This window comes from Panthera tigris, chromosome E1, assembly GCF_018350195.1.
Source record: "Panthera tigris isolate Pti1 chromosome E1, P.tigris_Pti1_mat1.1, whole genome shotgun sequence".
In the NCBI taxonomy this organism is placed as follows: Eukaryota; Metazoa; Chordata; class Mammalia; order Carnivora; family Felidae; genus Panthera; species Panthera tigris.
Window position 1 is genome coordinate 37,277,624 of NC_056673.1, and position 20,133 is coordinate 37,297,756.

Consider the following 20,133-nt stretch of genomic DNA (forward strand, 5'->3'; position numbering starts at 1 on the left):
TCCCAAGCAGCCTCCACACTCAGCACAGAGCCTGATGCAGGACCGATCCCAGAACCATGAGATCATGACCTAAGCTGAAACCAAGAGTTGGATGCTTAACTGACTGAGTCACCCAGGTACCCCTGTGAGTATTTTTTTTAAATCACCTCACGATAATACAACTGCTATTTTATTGATTCCCTCTACCTTTTACTGCAGGAATAATACCTTTATTTACCCAGTAACAATCACAGCATACATAGGTTTTTCTCATTTATAAGAAAAATTTCATATAGCTACATAATCTTCCAGATGTAATTTCAAATGGTAACACAGTATTCTACTGAGTATGTATATGTGTGTATCTATCTGTATTTTTAAAGTTTTTATTTATTTATAATTTATAATTATTTATTTATTTTTATAACTTTTTAAATGTTTTTTTTTTGAGAGAGAGAGAGACAGAGTGTGAGCGGGTGAGGGTCAGAGAGAGAAGGAGACATAGAATCCAGAGCAGGCTCCAGGCTGTCAGCACAGAGCTCAATGTGGGGCTCAAACTCACAAACTGTGAGGATCATGACCTAAGCCGAAGTCAGCCGCTTAACCGACTGAGCCACCCAGGCACCTCTTAAAGATTTTATTTTTATGTAATCTCTATACCCAATGTGGGGTGTGAACTCAACCCTGAGATCAAGAGTCTCACACTCTTCTGACGGGAGCCAGCTAGGCACCCCTCCACTGAGTATATTTTTAAAAAATCATATATGTGTATGTGTATACACACACACACACACACACACACACACACACACACACACATATACATATACAAAAGTCTGAGATAATGTATAATTCCTATTAGGAACCTATAATTGGGAGAAAAGTTTATAGTAGATACTTTTTATTACGAATGGTACAGAGTACAGAATAATGGGAAATAATCTTTACCAACTGTTATTTTTATGAAATGATTTTAAAACACCAGTTACAGGAATTTCACATTTCAGTGACACAAACTCATTATTACATGTGTGGCCTCGCTTGACGATAGCTGTGCATACACAATGACAGCACATCGTGGAGGTTAACATCTTGTTACAATGACAGCGCAGTTGGAAGTTGCAAGACCACAGACCTTTTGATTAATGTGACTTTACACATAATCTACTATTTTTTCCCCTTTGATCATATCCCTTTTTATCTGCTTATGTACCACTCCCTTACCTAAGGGAAGACATCAGATAATATTATTTGAAAATTGGCCCTAAATTTCACACAGGACAGTTTAGTAATGTTTTTGTCTTTGCAAGTCCTCATCTAAACTAAAGCAGAATTTACAGCCGGCCATAAAATGTATAAAGGAAGTGAGAGAAATCAATTCATTTAGGTAAGATAAAAATGGCTAGGCCATTTATGGACTCACCTTTACCCACTGGTCTGGTTTGACATTTTTCAAAACCACATTCATCTCTGGCTTGTCCATCAGAATTTTCAGTTTGGCATGGTTGGGGTCTTCACTAGTAGAGATTGTGATGGGAACCATCCACTGGGGACAGTCTTCTCCTTAAGCAACAGAAGAACAAATAGAAAACTTGAAAAATAATTTGTCATGGGAAGAAATAGAAGGTAAGGTGGAGAGAGAGGACTGGTATCTTACATATGAGCTTGAGTCTGTTAAGCCAATAGCTCATTTTCAATGGTACATAAACTCTTCCATAACCTGAATAATACTAGTATAAAGGAAGAGAGAATTTATTAACAAAAATCACAATAGCCTAAAAGAGAAAAGGAGAACAGTTTATTTAGTGTTTCTTAATTAAAATTCGTGTTAAATTAAAACACAGTGATTTTAATTTAATCATTTCCCTTTATAGAGTAACAGAGACAGTAATAATTTTACTGTAAAAGAAATTTCAAGTAGGTCAAAGTCTTCATATAGCATTTAAAAACATTCTAAGGTGCAGTCCTTAACAAGTATACGTAGTGAAGGGTTGACTTAATTTCTTAGACAGGATACATCCTAGAACTGACGGATTCCATCACTAAAAAGTCATAGCTAAAACTCAAAGCTTTTGCAAGGCAGATAACATACCTGTCTTTTAGGGATCCGACAGAAAAACAGACTTTGAATTAAGATGCCAAACAGAAGAGAGTCCTTTGCCCATTGCCCAGTACATTTAACTATAGTTACATTTAACTATTTTACTAAGTTATCTAGTTTTGTGCTATCAGGTTAAACCACAAATTAAAATTTCCTAACAATGGGACATTTCAGGTTTTAATACTGCCTATACTGGTCAGTCACAGAGTATTTGAAAAAAACTGCAAAACCTCTCAGTCCTACGATGCAGATTGTGGGTATGAGGCAGAAAACAGAAACTGTGACCCTTAGGGATTTATTTTAGATAATAACCTTGTCATCTGACTTGTCAGACAGCTTTACTTAAAAAGTAATTCCAAATGCTAAGGAAGGTTAAGGATGAAAGGGTATATACCTCTTAACCCTAGTAGAGTGTGCCCTATTTTGGAACATGAAAAGGATAGGTGATTCTGATATACACCTCCCCCCACTAAGAATTGTTTTAAAGGAGGTGAGAAAGGTACTTTTAATTTCCTGAGCAAAAGAATCTAATGACCTGTAGAAATAATTTGAAAAGCCAGAGTCGAGTGGTAGTTAAGGGTATAAACTCATGGAATCCAACTATTTTGTCTGAATTCCTACTCTTTAACTCATCAGATAGGCGACCTTGGGCAATTTAACTAACCCAGCTATGCCTCAGCTCCTTCATTTGTAGAAAGGAAATAATACTACCTACCCAGTAGGGTTGCTGAAACTATAAAATAAGGGTCAGTGATACTGCTTTAGCACAGTAAATGGTACATGATAACTCTAAATAATCTTTGTGCTTTATTTACTTGTTTACTTACTTAGTATGCCCAAGAATTAAAAAGAAGACAAAGAATTAGCCACCCACACAAATGTGCAGCAAGATTCTTGTAAGGATAGAGACATGGAATTTCAAAAAACTGAAGAACATCAAAACACCACAAATACCTCATGAATCTCCTCTTTTGATTTCCTAGATTTCATTTATATTTTATTACCATTTCCTTGTTTTTATTTAATCCTATCAAAAATACTAAAAAATATGTAATTACTTCCTGTTAATTGGAACACTACTGGAATGGTGTCCACATTCACTCATCAGCTCCCGCTTACAGCCATTTGCTTACCAGCATATGGTCCACTGGCACAGAACTTTCTTTGGGACAACCTCAATAATCTGTCATCTTCTACCTAAGAAAGCATAAACAAAGGCTATTAATAGTAGTATCAACACTTTTTTTTCCCCTTCTTTTTGGAGGGGCCAACACTTCTGTGACAAAGTAGAAGGTGAAACCAGTACAGCCAAATGTCTCATGAGAACACAAAGTGCAACAGTGAGGAAGAGGACCATAGTATAGAATGGGAGAAAAGGCGCTGTTTCTCATTTAGGCCCCAAAATAACAAGCCTCTAAATAAAAGGCCATGTTCTATGTAACACGGCCCCTCAGAAGGGTTATGTACACAGACAAGAACTTTAAAATGTTACCATTTTCACAAGGATACGTAACAATAAATAATACTGCAGCCAGTTGTTTTAATCTTTATAGAGGGAGGTTATGTCTTTAGACTCTTAAGCTTCTAAAAAGTGGCAACCTTACATTAGCACATGGACTCAACGTTCAGAATTCAAAGGTTTAGAGTGACTGGTAAACATGAAAGAGGCACACATTTTGTTTCAAAGGATGAGCTTTGCAATGAAGCACAAAAAAAGCGGTGGGGGAAAACTGCAAAAACAATTTAAAAAAACCGAAGTGCATATTAAAAAAAAAAAAAACTTAGCAAATATGCAATGGTTTGCTTTACTTATCATTTGTTAATACGTCCTAGAACATTTTAAATAACATAATATATAACAGATTAGTATCACCCAAATTCAACGTCAAATTAGGCCAATGACCTTTATGGATAAACTGACTACACAAGACAGAATTGAAAAGCTAAAAAATTTGAGTAAAGAAGCAATGACTGGGGGCGCCTGGGTAGCTCAGTCCTGCTGGGAAGACAACTCATTCTGAGGTACAACTCTCTGAATTCAGGTAACAGTTCAACTAATAATAGTGCAATTCTGATCAGAATCCCATTGCCACCCAACCAACATTAAAACTAATTTTAGGGGCACCAGGCTGGTTCAGATGGTGCAGCATGTGACTCTTGGTCTTGGGGTTGTGGATTCGCGCGCCACACCGGGTGTAGAGATTACTTAAAAAATAAATCTTAAGTGGTGCCGGGGTGGCTCAGTTGCTTGAGCGTCCGACTCTTGGTATCAGCTCTGGTTATGATCTCATGGTTGTGAGATTGAGCCCTGGGTTGGGCTCTGTGCTGAGCATGGAGCTTGCTTGGGATTCTCTCTCCCTCTGTCCCTCCCCCGCTCATGCTCTCTTTCAAAATAAATAAATAAGCATTTAAAAATAAATGAATAAAATATTTTAAAAAGTGCTGATGTTTAAGAATGACATTATAAATGGGTGTTGAATTTTCACAAATGCTTTTCCTGCATCTTATTGGAGTGATTATGTGGTTCTCCTACCTATATTCTGTTAGTGTAGTGTTTATGAATCAAAATACTGATAGTTTTTTTTAATGTTATATCAACTTTGCAGTCCTAGGATAAACCTGACTTGGTCATTTTAGAATTCTATCAAGGGGCACCTGGTTGGCTCAGCTGGAAGAGCATGCAACTAGTGACCTCAAAATCATGAGTTCAAGCCCCATGTTGGGTGTAGAGATTACTTAAATAAACTTAAAAAAATGAGTTATATCAACAAGTTTACAGTGTTTTCCTTGGGGACAGTAAGAGTAGACAACATTTTGTTTTCTACTATAAGTATGTATGATTTTAATGATGGCGGAGGGGGAGGCAAACCATTTAGTATACAGATAATAGATCACCAAGAAAACAATGCAAGGGCTAGTTTAAATGTAAGTACAGAAAAGCAAATGAGGTAACACCGCCTGAATTCCATGTAGTACAGTAGCAGACAAATTGGAGGACTTTTTATAAGGTTACCTGTTCTGCTTCCACATAAATGAGGGGAAATCCCATTTGTTTGGTCCAGGTATTCATCACCGCTGCGATAGGTTTACCACTAGCATTTTCTAAACTTTCCCAGAGGTCCTCTAGAACGTAAACACGAACAATGAAAATCTAAAATGTTTACATTTTTATTTTCTGAAACAAACCAGAAATTTTATATAGCTCCTGACGCTATCTTGCTAACCAATTCTTTGGTTCTTTCAGGTTTGGGAGATAAACGGGGGGTCAAGTTAATGTCCACTTGCCTCTCCATTAAATAAACTCTATTACAAAAACCGGTCTTATAGTTTAAGATGCCCCTAATTGTTCCAGTTTAATAGAAAAAAATCACAAATTATAGGAGTGCCTGGCTGGCTCAGTCAATAGAGGGTGCAACTCTTGATCTCAGTTTTTTGAGTTCAAGCCCCATGTTAAGCCTAGAGTTTACTTAAAAAAAAAAAAAAAAATCCATCACAAATTATAGTAAAGAAAAGACAAACAGGGAAGTTCAAACAAGAAGATAACAGAAACAAACAAACATATTCAAGATCACCACTAAGCATCACCTACAAACTTAAAACCATGATATCCATTCAATTAACAGAGGTTTAAAAAACACTCAGTGCTCTAAGGCTGAAGTAAAACTCATATGGTCAAATGGCACTGGTGGCATGGTAAGCAAAACAGCAATTCAATGAGATACACGCTATAATGGGGGCATGAACAGAGGAAAAGCCCTTTAAGGAAAAATCCAAGGAAGGGGCACCTGGGTGGCTCAGTTGGTTAAGCATCCGACTCTTGATTTGGGCTCAGGGCATGATTTCACAGGTTTGTGAGCTGACAGTGAGGCACCTGTTTGAGTTTCTCTCTCTCTCTCTCTCCCCCTCCCTCTCTGTCCCTCTCTCCTGCTCGCACTCTCTCTCTCTCAAAATACATACGTAAACGTTAAAAAAAAATTCAAGGAAAATAAAGGCTTCACAAGAGTTGGCTTCTGGTCTGCATCTTGAAGAGGAGTTGTTCATTAGGCAAAGGGAAAAGGGCATTCCAGGTGGACAAATAAATGGTTTATATACAAAGAAAAAGTGTAAGAAAGACACAAAACATTACTAATAGCAAATGTTCAATGCGCTGAAGCTAGAAGGCATATCCAGCAATGAGGCTGAAACAGTAGGCAAGGGCTGACCAGCTAAGACTACGTGTGGCTTGGGGCACCTGGTTGGCTCAGTCAGTTAAGCGTCCGACTTTGGCTCAGGTTATGATCTCATGGTTCGTGGGTCCAATCCCCACATCAGGCTCTGTGCTGACAGCTCAGAGCCTGGAGCCTGTTTCAGATTCTGTGTCTCCCTCTCTCTCTGCCCCTCCCCTGCTCACATTCTGTGTGTGTCTCTCTCAAAAATAAATAAAAATTAAAAAAAAAAAAAAAAGACTATGTATGGCTTAAAAAGAACAGACTACACTGTGAAGGGACTGAAGTATCTCAAATGTTTTTAATCAGTAGGTGATGCAATAATCAGTAGGTGATGCAATCAAGTATTTGCTTTAGAAAGATAACCCTGGCTAGCCTCAGAGTGACAGGGAGAACTGCAGAGAGTGGGGCAGGCAAGAAGTAGTGAGTTGGTAGGCAGCTGTGGAATTCAGTAGAGATTGTGAAGGCGTGAATTAAGCAAAGGGTAGTGAGGACAGACAGGATAAAAACCATGGATGGTAACTGCAGTGTCTTTGAACTGCCAACTGTCTTTAGAAGTAACATAAACCCAAAAAAGGTACATGGTAGGTGTTGCTTTTCAAAGTGTGGCCTAAAGACTAGTGGCACTGGCTTCACCTGGGAGCTTGTTAGAAATGCAGATCCTCCGGTCTCACCCCAGATCTACTGAATTAGAAACATTTTCAGCTCTGGGTTCCTGCATGTACATTACAGTTTAAGAACCAGAAAGCTCTTTCCTCATGTATTATGTATATATGCATGCTAAAGACTCAGAAAATTTGCAAGAGCACATTCTTCTTTGGCTCTGTTTTAAGGAACAGAATGCCTCTCTATTTCATAAACTGAGATGGACATTTATGGCCAGGGGAATGGGGCGGGGTGGGGGGGGGGTAGAAGGGGAGAGTGTCAGGATTACATCGTGTCCTCAACAGAGAGGCAGATAGATGTATGTATTTTTAATTCACAGGTCATAAACCTCAGGAACAGCCCATGGCCGGGCCTCTCTGAACTTTTGTCATTCTATTAGATACTAATGACATTACATAAATCTTGTTTTCTAAACTTTTTGTTCACTAAGAACTCAAAACTCCAACCCTGGTTCTTTGTCATTTTCAATCAACACTTACACCTTTATTCTTTCTTTGGACTCCCATTCACAATAAGTCACAGACCACTATACACTAAAAATCTTAAACCTTACTTCATTGAAACTCTGTTATTCCATAAGTTTACTCCTAAAAATGGTTAATTTGTAGCAATTTTAATGGCCAAACAGAACTCTTCAGACTCTTCTTGGAAGTGGCAGGACACCGAGCCATGGAGAGCAGACTACCAGAGGGCACCGGAAGGAAGGTCCTGATTCATGCTCATCCGTGACTTAACACATGGCACCAGGTAAGTCAACTTGATTTCCTATGTTAAGCATTTAGGAAAAATTAAATGTCCCACTCTGGATTGAGAGCCAACACCTTCTCTCCACTCGTATCTCAAGCTATTAAAGATTACCTGTGGCAGCATTCTTTTGTTGGAACTTGGTTAAATACATGTTCATTCCTTTCTTAAAGTCCTGAGAAAACACAATTTTTAAAATCCGGGAGATTAAGACCTTGGAATTTATAGTGTATCTGCATATTAGTACTCAAATTACCTGAGTGTCAGATTTACTGAAAAACACATATCCCTCGAACGTCTACTACCTTCTATTTAAGAATGCATACGCTCTGCTTTCTACTTTTGCTTTTAAGTTTTATACCAGCCTCCCACACATCCCCCAAACACATTTACACGTCATTCATCTAAGAGACCACGAGAGTCAATATATATAAAAAGAAATGGAGGTATAAGCCAGATCAGAGTATATTCTTCTAGAATCTAGAAAAATTACTTAGGAACTTAATTTAAATGAAAGCAGACATTTTTTTTTCCATGCAAAACTCTATGATTTCACCATAATGGAAGATTTTTTTAAACTGCTTTTTTACCTTATCCCCAATGTAGTCATGGAGCATTCGGATGACAGATGCACCTTTGCTATATGATATAGCGTCAAATATCTCATCGACTTCAGAAGGATGTCCCACACTGACCTGGCAGACAGTGTGACTCAGGGTTATAACACGAAGCAGACAGCCTGTAATACTGAATTACATAAAAAGCTTTCTAGGAAAACCCTCCTAACTCATAAGATACTTTTCTGCCTTTAGCTCACTGATAAATGCATAATGATGATCCTTAAAAAGCATGTAGTAACTAATACTAAATAAAGTGGAATATATGACATGATCCCCATCGTCTCTGAGGGTCCTGGCTCCGCTTTGCTGGGAGGTAAATCACTATGGATCTATTTACTGGAAGACTGGAGAAGGAAGAAAGGAGAGATGAAAAACATTTTATTTCTTGCAGCTAATCGTAATGGCTTACAATTATATAGGATCCTCGTTAAATACATCAAAGTAGACTGTAAGTCTAGTTCTTTGGAAGCAAAATTAATTCATATAAACTAAGCTGAAATAAGTCAAGAGAAATAAAATATACATAAAAACAGATAATGACAACAAAAAAAATACATTCAGAATTTTCTTTGAAACAAACAATGGAATCAAAATGTTCCCTTATGCATACTGCCCAATAGGCATGGTTCTCCCATTCTATGCAATAAAAATGTACTTAGTGAATGTTTATGGGTACATAGCACTTACTTCTACAAAGATCAAACTTTTATACTGCTTACCTTAAAAAGAAACATAATTAGAACTTAACCTTGTGAGATTTTCAAGACTGAAAATATAAGCTATAAAAACAAGTGAACTGCTCATGTAATTTTCTTTTCAGAGTCCTAAGTATCTCCAAAACAAATTACTTATTTCATTAAATATGAGAGAAAGGCCGATGGTTGAAAAGTATGGCTCACTTCAATAGGATGGCTGTTATCTAGAGCGTCAAGTTCCTGGGCACGGGTGTAATCAGCAGAAACAAACTGAGTCCAGATATCATACTCTGGGAAGCAGTGGTCTACACACAGATATTCAATCCATGATGCAAAGCCTTCATTTAGCCAAAGATGAGTCCACCATTCCTAAAAACAAAAGAAAGAAATGTGTAAGGAAAACAAAATGCTTTTCATTCCACTAACTTGAAAAAGTCACATGTCTCTTCCACTATACTCTACAACTTACAACTTAATAAACCAAAATTCAGTGAAAAACATTTAGTAAGTCACATGTCTGAACAACAAAAAAAGTGTTTAAAAGAGATGCTAAGAAAGGCCTACTGGTGATATTGGCATTATGCCTGAGGGACATTTCAAAACATAGCTAAGTCACTTTTTATTACCAAAGGTAGAAAAGATGTAAGGAGAAAGGTGGGGCGGGGGGGGGGGTGCTTATATGGAAAAGGGGAAGAGAACAGATAAATGTAGGCAAGAGCCTAAATTGTCAGGTAAAAGTTAGTTTGATAAACCAGAAAGCTACCAGGACCAAACACAGAAAACTAGAAAGGATTTTTATAATGACTGAGAAAAGTTACTGTCAACTGACAAATTTTCTAGATAAACAGAAAAGCAGTACTGCTTATATAAATATTAGGTAAAATGAACAGAAATATCATGGCAGTAAGTAGTTCAGTAACGAATGTTGTTTTAAGTATTTACGGAATACAAAATTCTCACCTGTTAATAAGAATTAATAGTAGAGTGGACAAGGAATATAAGTGAGTCACAGATAAAACCAACTTAAAAAAAAAAAACAACTTTTTAGAAAGAGATCTTAATCAAGTTTCATTAAAGCTGATTAAATCTCTTAAAAAAAGAAATCAATATAAGAATCCACGATAGAGATGCTAAAGGACGAATGCAATGGTGAAAAACAAAAAAGGCATTAAAATTCTGGAAAGATCAGATGTTTTCAATACTAGGTGATGAAAGGCTATTTGTCTAAGTGCTCTGTGCACTTATTTAACTAGTAGCTCCCACGAAGATAAGCTGGTACAGAGCTAGCTATTCACCAACCTATCATGAAGCCCTTACATTTCACTTAATGAAACAACTGACATCTAACAACTAGAACAGTTACTCAAATCCAGTAAAAAGTTGTTTAAAAGCAATATGAGAATGTGCACATATCCCCCCACTAAAATGTATTGCTGGTAGTTTACTAGCATACTTAATTCCACATGAAATTATATGTCAAAAAAATTTTTTTTACTCCTACGTAAAATTTTAAACATCCAAAGCAAAAGGAAATGGTTTAATCTCAAGGGCTGGCTTTCTTTAAAAACTCTCTCAGACATGTAATAGTTGTTAAATGCCGTACTTTCTTGCTTATTCCTGTGACATATGGACTCAACTAACATCCAAGTCAGGTTCTGCTCTTTGGCAACCTAAAATGCTATCAGGGAATCTGGCTGGCTCCAGAATCTCCAGTTCTTTCTTTGCAGAGGTACTTCCAGTTCACTCATTAAACCCTGTGCTCCCAAGCTCTAACATAGTTGGCTGCCATAGATAGCACTTACTTAGAGTAAGAGGGGAAAGGTCAAGACTTGAGGACAGAGATCATTCACTGTAAACATTATAATAAACAATAATCTCAATGGAACAGTTGGAAATTTTAATATACTTTATAGTTATTCCCTACTTTCTTTGCTTCCGTTTCTATTAAATTTCAATGTAATATTTTAGTCAATGAGACAACTGACCCCCAAAAGCATTTCAGCCTAATCAAAGATCATGTTGTTATTTATCAGGTTATTTTTCAGCTACTGGACTACATAATAAATATTCTCAAGAAACTAGTGTCAGGCTGGCATCTCACTGCACAGAATCTCTGTACCTAAAAGGAACCCCTGTCACCCAAATTAGTATGGCTTCCCATTTGTAGGCAAACCCTACAACAGTTTAGGAAGTGTTTTGTGTTGAATAAAGACTGTCCACGTGCTCCTGGTTAATACTGAGATTCTGATAAACACTTTTCAAAGTGGACCTTCTAAAATAAAGATTTTCTATGATTCATTTATTTTTTAGCACAGTGTTCCAGTCAAACCTGAAATACTATGTAGCCAAAATAATGTACAGCAGGATGAAGACAAATATATTTGAGCACTTAAAAATATTAAATACCATAGTAACAAGATTTCCAAACCATTGATGGGCGAGTTCATGTCCCACAACCAGAGCAACCCACTGGCGTGATGAAGAACAGGAGTTTTTTGGATCGATAAGCAATGCAGTCTCCCTGTGTTTAAAAAAAAATTTTTTTAAACAATAAAAGTATTGCAATAAAAGCAGGCATGCACAAGTGGGGGAGGGAGATTCAAATAATACTAAATAAGATGGTCAAGTTAGGCTTTAGAGATATCAAGAAAACATTTCCTCCGAGTATACAAAGGAGAAAAAGTTCTGGGAAGATTAAAAGCTATTCCAACAGAATTCATACAACAGAAGATCAAAGGTGTGACACAAGTTAAATCATCAGTTTGTAAATAGGACAGCTGCCTGAAATTCTTAAAGAATTTAGTCTGAGGGATTAGACTATTGTGCTAGACAGAGACAAGACAGTCCTTCCATTAAAAGAAGGGGACTGGCAAATTGGGAGAAGATGCATTCCACAGTCCGGAAAAGAACACTGAGCAGGCTGTCCAAAACTTAACTCATTGAAGCAGGCAGGGCAAAAACTTGTTTACAGACCCTGCTTTAAAAATTATACAACCCACATGTTTGTATTGTGGTGACAGACATGTAAAAACCTGGCCAGAAAATATTAAAGCAGAGAAGGTTCTTCAAGCTGGAAAAATAACTATGAAACTTCTGGGAGGAAGAGAAGGCACCGAAATGAGAAACTCAGCCAAAAATAGATCTAAAAATGTTACTAATGCCAGATGCTCACTTTAAAATCTTACAATCTCAGATAGTAGCACCAGAGGGTGTTCATGTGCATTCCTGAAATGTGCACAGAAGTGGGGGAGGTAGGAGAATTTACCGCAGATCATAAGGCAGAAGCTACTCAACCGCAAGTAGGTGTGAACCTTACGAAATCAGTGATTGAAAAGACAAGGCAGGGGAATGTGTCATTAACATACCTATAAGTAACAAGGCCCCAGTTCTCCATGGCACCTTCATAAAATAAATACAAACATTTATTGATATATGTACATAACTCTTCCTCAAAAATCACAAAATTCAAAAAAGTTATTACAATTCAGCAATAAAATGAAATTTACTTTACCAGCTGCAAAGTCTGCAATAGCAATGAGATCAATTTTAGGTAGAGGATAAGGAACATTGAAGTAGTCCTTATAAAAAGGCAGGGTTTTAGCAGCAACCTACAAAAGTATAAACAAAAGAACCACCTGATAAATATTTCATTGTAGTTCATATAGAAATCCACACAGGAATCCTGTTGCAAGCCAAAGCACCTCAAGTTACTAGAAACCAACCCTGGGGAGCCCTACCTCCGAAGACTACCTTAGCCCCAAGCTTTGTTAAGGTTGGCCATTTAAAACTTGGTATGAAAAATATATTACTTATTTTCCCACCCACTGTCTGGATAAATAAATTCCGCTCTAATATTCTCTTCATCATTATCTTGTAAAATGTTAATATAACACCAAGGTTGGTAGTTCCAAAATTCTCTTAAAAATAAAATCAACGTAGCACAACAAATTTCAGACTAAATTATAAATAATTGTACTAATAATTGATCAGAAATGTAAATTCCCCAACCTGGAGTTATGGACTGTTGGAACAATCCTCTTCAAGTACATTTACCTCTAACGCAAATTTTCCTTGCTCTGCTTTGCCAACAGGGGTGTAAACACGGACACACACACCATCTTTTGACCTTGTTTCTACAAAGTCATATTCACCCACAACAAATGCCACCAGATATGTAGACATGACAGGTGTGCGGGCAAACTTCACTTCCACTACATTTTCATCATCAGGGTACGGTTTCCGATCAATTACATTCTTTAAAAAAAAAAAAAAAAGAAAGAAAGCAAGAAAGAGAAAAAGAAACAAAGAAAGAAGTAGAAAATTTAAACAGGTTTACATTAAATACCTTAGAGGAAATACTAGCCATAAACTGTGTTGCCTCTCCTTCCCCCTTTCCAGTACTGCTTACTTATCTATCCCAATTCAACCACTGCTTTCATGCTGTCAAAATCTCTCCCATTAAGAAGGATAGGAGCACCTGGGGGGCTCAGTCGGTTGCGTGTCAGACTTCGGCTCAGGTCATGATCTCGCAGTCCATGAGTTTGAGCCCCACACTGGACTCTGGCTGACAGCTCAGAGCCTGGAGCCTGCAGCCTGCTTCAGATTCTGTGTCTCCCTCTCTCTCTGACCCTCACCTGCTTGCGCAGGAGCACGCACACTCTCTCTCAAAGGTAAATAAACATTAAAAAAAAATTTTTTTTAAAGGATACATTAAGAGGTTGGGGGCTAAAGTGTTGAAACTACCAAGGATCTGTGAGAGAAAAGCAGCAACTTTTCCTGGATACCTATTATATGCCAGGCACTGGGATGTAAGACCTCAATGCTTTTCAAGTGAAAGAGGGATAGAAGGCAAATAACTATTAATGAAGTGTAATTGTGAAATCTACATTTCAAAGGGTACAGATTTCTAAATTTAGCGCATTCTCTATACCAAGGCTGGTTCTAAGCAAATTTGTGGAAGAATCTCCACTTTTATCTACAGAGTTCCTCGTTTCTCTTTTTTGTTACCCCTCTTTTTCCTATTCAGGCTTTCCATTTCCTCAAGATCTCTCTATTCTTTCTTCCAAGGAAAACTTACTCAAGAACAGACCTGATAATTTCATTCATACTAAACGGTAAGAGAATATCTGTTTAATGTATTATTCTCCTTTTAGGAATATTCGAGAAGAGAATGGCATTCTATCTATGGAATTCTCTCTACCGATAAAGGAGGCAAAAGCCAGTTATTTTCAGGTACAGTAGGCTTTTCCAGGTTCCCCAGATTCATATTATAGGCTATAGGGTACTCTCTGTCTTAATCAATAGACTTCATGTGGTAAATGCCTACTCTATTTATGAAAGAGATCAATGACATCAGTGAAAAGAGCATATTCCAAGAGTACAATCAACCAAAAACCTCAATACACACTTCATTATATGGCTATATCTTTTGGCATTATTAACAAGAAAGCCAGATTTTTTTTTCAGGTAATATTTATTAAACTCATCACTTATTTAGTTTTCCAAATTAAAGTTTATAAGGAATTTCTTCCATGAGGAGGGAAATTCCAAGTAAGGCAGTTTAAAAAAAGAGGGCTTACTGGAAATAAGAAAACTAACATTTATGTTCCCATTCTGTATCAAGCATTGTGTGCTACGTGGTTTCATGCTATTCCGTCTAACCAGCAAACTAAATATTCTAAACACTTATTCAAAATTTAAATATACTTACAAACACATACATACCATATTTGATAAAGCTACTCTGTCTTTAGGAACAACCAACGAGATATCAAAAGTTGCTTTGATGGCAGGCTCATCCCAGCAAGGGAAAGCCCTCCGAGCATCCGTAGCCTTAAGAAAAGAATATGAAATCTAAATATTACTGAATTAACCTAACCAACTATTTCATGAAGTAACTGCCATTGTCTTATTTCTATCATCCATTCCTTCACTTGTTTAAATGTTTACTTTCTACTCAGTGTCAGGCAACAAGCTAGGCAGTGACTACAGGGAGAACATAAGGCTTACTATCACTGCCCCATCAGCAACCCCAAACAAACAGAAACAAACAATAAACAATAATCCAGGAATTAGGTCTGCTACAGATCTTAACAGTCTATAGTATTAGACTATTTTAGAATATTTTTAACAAAACATTTCAACATTTCAAAAATTCAGTGTAAATGGCTTCAGCAGTAATGTTACAAAACACAGAGCATAAGAGAGTCAACAAGTACACAGTAAGGATTCAGAGCTGGGAACACAGGTTGCCTCTCTGGATTTATTAACCCCCCGCCCCGAATCTTCGATGTGCTTTGTTCTTCATCCGAAATGACAGCAACAGGAATAAAGACAGATGCCCTCATCAGTTCTAAACAGGTCGTTCGTTTAATGGCATTTCCATATACTACACATAAAACTGCCACCACTTGACCTACTTAAAGAGACCTCATTTTTTCCTTTAAAAATAAACAAAGAACAAATTAATTTGTTTTTTAAGAAAGGCACCTGGGTGGCTCAGTCAGTTGAGCATGTGACTCTTGATTTCAGCTCAGGTCATGATCTCACGGTTGTGAGAATGAGCCCCACGTTGGGTTCCACACTGAGCATGTAGCCTGCTTAAGATTCTTTCTCTCTCTCTCTCTCTCCCTCTGCCCTTCTCCCTCACTTGTGCTCTCTAGCTCTCTCTCTCTCAAAAAAAAAAAAAAAAAAAAAAAGGAGCAAACTTGTTAAGCAAAATAACGTTTAGTGGTTCAGTTTTGAAAGAAACTTTAACAAAACAGAATGAAGTAAAAAAAAAAAAAAAAAAAAAAAAAGAACCAATGACAAGATGCTGTATCTTGAAAAGAAGGAACAAAATATGCAGAAGTAGAGGAAGCACATACTTTTGGAAAAAAGTTTCCCCAAGGAAAATGTTAGATGGCTGGCTGCACTCTAAAAGAAGTTAAATAAATGATGAATTCATTCTACTTACTTATTTGAAAAGTAAACAGGGTATAAGGAAAGAAATGGTAGCACAGAAAACTTTTAGATTAGGAGCAGCAGCAGTAGGTAAATGAATTTATACTAGAAGAAATTAAATGAATTAACATGGATAAGATTTAAAAGTTTCTAAAAAAAAAACAAACCAGTTTCTCAAATATCTAAAAGACAAAGTGATGAAAGCTCTCAAAAATTCATTTGAGGGACAGACATTAGACATAAACCAATATGAAGGGAACAGAATAATCATGCAAATAATAGAACAGAACTTTGTCAGAATGTTTATACATCAAGATCGTAATATTTTAGAGAAGAATACCATACCTCAAACTGTGTGACAGCAGCATAACGCACTTCTCCAGAAGGGGTAGTATATTTACTTCTGTAGAAGCCTTTCATTTTGTCATTCAGCTCTCCAACAAAATCTATCTTTAAGGTTCCTGTACCTGTGATTGAAAATGAATGAAAACCACTTTAATATAGATATTAGTTCAAGTTATTAAAAATATGTCCTTAAGACACTAACTTAGTTGACCTGTTACAATGTTCAACTCATTCTTTCCTTTCTCAAACACTTCTCCCAGCAAAGGAGAGAATACAGTATTTACTAAAGGAAATGGCAGACTAATCCTAAAGTAAATCTTAACATTATGTTTAGGGTGACTGCTTATAAAGTTCTTTAACTGTATTGGGGCACCTGGGTGGCTCAGTCAGTTGACTGTCCAACTTCGGCTCAGGTCATGATCTCACAGTTTCTGAGTTCGAGCCCTGCGTCGGTCTGTGCTGACAGCTCAGAGCCTGGAACTTGCTTTGGATTCTGTGTCTCCTCCTCTCTCTGCCCCTCCCATGATCATGTTCTGTCTCTCTCTGTCTCTCAATAATAAATGTTAAAAAAATTTTTTTTAAGTTCTTTAACTGTATTAACTTCATCTCAAATCACCAATACATAAAGATAAAAACAGAAGAGGAAACGAACATTTGTTAATAAATGTATGACATGTTACTGTGCATGGTGCTTTAAAAATATTTAGAAACTTGAAAGTTGGTATAGTCTCCATTTTTTTCAGATGAGGAAACTGACTTCAATAACTTGCTTGAGGTCACACGATTAGTAAGCAGCAAGAATGAGATAAAAATTTAGGCCTGCTTAATCCAAAATTCATGTCCTTTGCCAATTATGCCATATAAATTGGTCCATTTAGATGAATTCATGCCAATTACTCTATCAGTAAGATAAGACCTTATCTGTTCAATCCAAATGGAACACTGATTCCCTACTTTTGTAAGGAACTATATATGGAAGATCAATGATTTGGCTAGCAAAGGGGCATAAAAACTCTTATAGTCACCTCAATCATTTGAAATGATAAAAGAAATACATTTAATCAAATAATTACTAAATGCAAATAAAAATGCAACTTGAATATATATTCTATTATTGTATAAGGGCAAACCAAATTAGACAAAATGGGAGTTTTTGTGAGTATATATACTTTCTTTCACAACAGAAAAATTATTATCTATAGTCATCTATGAAATTCAGATGCATGACAAAACAATAATCCCATTCTACATTTTACAAATTAAACCCCCCCAAAAAACCAACCAGAAAAATGTTGACTTTTACTTGATCCTTTTAAAAGTGCCTATTTATAACAAGAGCTAGAGCATGGGAATCTAACAAATCAAAGACATAGTATGATTATAAAGTAATTAGGCAATCATTCTAAAACATTTTATACCCTAATGTTTTAAACTGTCATTTTGGAATGCCACAGAGCAATGCCACTGACATTGTTTAAAATGTTCTTGACTCTATCTTTCTGACATATCCTTTCGGATGTTCTCAAAGTCAAATCTTCACCTTGTAAAATTCAACTTTTTTAAAAAGGTCCAAAAGTCACGAAGAGTCCAAGTCTACAGAATAAGTGAATGACAAACTGCAAACTGTTTCTGGACAAAACACTGTGGTCTATTAAGTATGTCAATTAAGTAATTAAACTGATTTCCTTACGTACCTCAAACTCATTCTGAAAGGAATTTCAAGTGAAAATTTCAGACCTTTGTGGCAAAGTCATCACTCAACAAAGTGCCATGTTCTATTTTTTTTTAATTTTTTTTAAGTAAGCTCTGCACCCAACGCAGGGCCCGAACTCATGACCCCAAGATCAAGAGTCACACGCTCTCCTGATGAGCCAGCCAGGCACCCAAAAGTGCCACATTCTTAAAATAATCATGCTGGGAAAAAAACTGAAGTTTATTTAAATAAATGTTTGTGACTCTGATTTTTTAAAAATCAGACATTCTGTCTGAAGGGGACAATGAATACTTTCTTAAAGAGAATGACAGATTACTGGGACAGTAAATAAGAATACAATAAAAGAATGTGAAAGAATTCTAAATGAGTGATACCAAATGATATGTATATATAGTATTATATACTAAAGAATTTAATTATAGTATAAAATTTGTTTTCTTTAGGAATTCACTAATCTTTAAAAAAGCAGATATAGTCACATTAATAAAGTTTATAAGGAATATCTAATAGATTATAAAAACCCACTACCTTTAAAGGGAAGTTGTATGATGCAATGTTATGTTGCAATTCCCGTAAATGGAAACTGCCAGTCTGTTTTCACTAAGTCAACTGTTAAAATATCTTTTATGTAATTCATACTCCATGGAAAATCTACTTTTGCCTTTTCCTATTTGGAATACAAATGGATTTAAAACTCATAACTAAATAAGAAAGGCTGCTTACACTTTTACTCGGTTTTAAATCTCCAAGGCCATCAAACCATAACAAGATACTGATAGTGACCACTTCCAAAAAAGTGGCATACTAAACAAAATACAAAGTATTGGAAAAGGTTATTACCTGAAATTCAAACAAAACACAAGTTAAAGTTTTAAAAATCATTAATAAATTTAAGTAGTGTCACATACAATACTAATTACAAAATGCTTACACTAATATAGAATTTTAGGGCAAAAACAGGAGAGAAAAGACTTCTTAATAAACGTCAACTTATCAAATTTACAGCATACTGAAGAACTGATTGCCAGACTGTCTAATTTTATACCTGTTTGTGTACAAAATTTACATTGTTCCTCACATTAGACACCTTATTTCAATATCCAGTGTATGCAATACTTATCTGCTTGGAATGGTAAACCTTTTAAAACATACAATAAATTCATTTATAAAGTAAACAACAGAAAAATTGCAACTTCTACCAAAAACTCTATTTGCTATCCTGCTTAGGATAGAACTGCTATAAAACCTCATGTAGACCTTGAAATACTTCAATAAAAATTTAATGAGCCTACTAAATGCTAAAAAATTAAAGACAGATTAATTTGTATGAAAAGAGAGTAAAGGTCTCTGCCTTCATGCCACCATTTCCTGTGAACCTGTTTTTCACTCTTCGAAATGTCAGTATCACCCGGTATTTCTCCAAATACACACACAATTAAGGGGAAAAGAAGGGTACAGAATATGATGCGTGGCATGCTAACCTTTATGGGTTTTTTTTAGGTTTGTTTGTTTGTTTATTTATTTATTTAGAGAAAGCCAACAAGGGAGGGGCAAAGAGGGAGAATCCCAAGAGGACTTCACCCTGTCAGCACAGAGCCGGATGCAGGGCTCAAACCCACAAATCATGAAATCATGACCCAAGCCGAAACCAAAAGTCGGACATTCAACCAACTGAGCCACCCAGGTGTCCCTAACGTCTGTGTTCTTAAACAGTATATACAGACATGTTTACAAAACTATGGAATAGTTTTGAAAGGATACATAGGAAACTGTTTGCTTTTGAGTAGAGCTGAGTTAGAAAGGACTAGAATGGCAAACACATTTCCACTATATATCGTATGAATTTTATTTTTATTATTTTTTAAACTTTTATGTTTTATTTATTATTTGAGAGAGAGAGAGAGAGAGAGAGAGAGAGAGAGCAAGCAAGCTTGCATGAGGGAGGGGTGGGAGGGGATTTTTCAGAGAATCTGAAGCACGCTCTGTGCTGACAGGCTGACCGCGGCAAGCCCAGTGCAGGACTCAAGATCATGAACCTGAGCAGAAGTCAGACACTCAACCGACTGAGCCATTCAGGTGCCCCTTTATTATTATTTTTTAATGTTTATTTATTTTGAGAGAG

General features: G+C 36.4%; 1 protein-coding gene across 2 annotated transcripts in view; it reads right to left on the minus strand.

The window, feature by feature from the left end:
• The window catches only part of NPEPPS (aminopeptidase puromycin sensitive), a 90,651-nt gene that overhangs the window by 14,663 nt on the left and 55,855 nt on the right, over positions 1-20,133 (minus strand). For both annotated transcript variants that reach the window (XM_042967184.1, XM_042967185.1), the window contains 12 exons: positions 16,298-16,419; positions 14,735-14,842; positions 13,064-13,264; positions 12,522-12,618; positions 12,376-12,409; positions 11,417-11,531; positions 9,215-9,379; positions 8,286-8,390; positions 7,810-7,870; positions 5,094-5,203; positions 3,214-3,277; positions 1,403-1,542 (listed from right to left, as the gene is read on the minus strand). In XM_042967184.1, the coding sequence (XP_042823118.1) occupies positions 1,403-1,542; positions 3,214-3,277; positions 5,094-5,203; positions 7,810-7,870; positions 8,286-8,390; positions 9,215-9,379; positions 11,417-11,531; positions 12,376-12,409; positions 12,522-12,618; positions 13,064-13,264; positions 14,735-14,842; positions 16,298-16,419 (1,322 nt within the window). The remainder of the gene's footprint in view (positions 1-1,402; positions 1,543-3,213; positions 3,278-5,093; positions 5,204-7,809; positions 7,871-8,285; positions 8,391-9,214; positions 9,380-11,416; positions 11,532-12,375; positions 12,410-12,521; positions 12,619-13,063; positions 13,265-14,734; positions 14,843-16,297; positions 16,420-20,133) is intronic.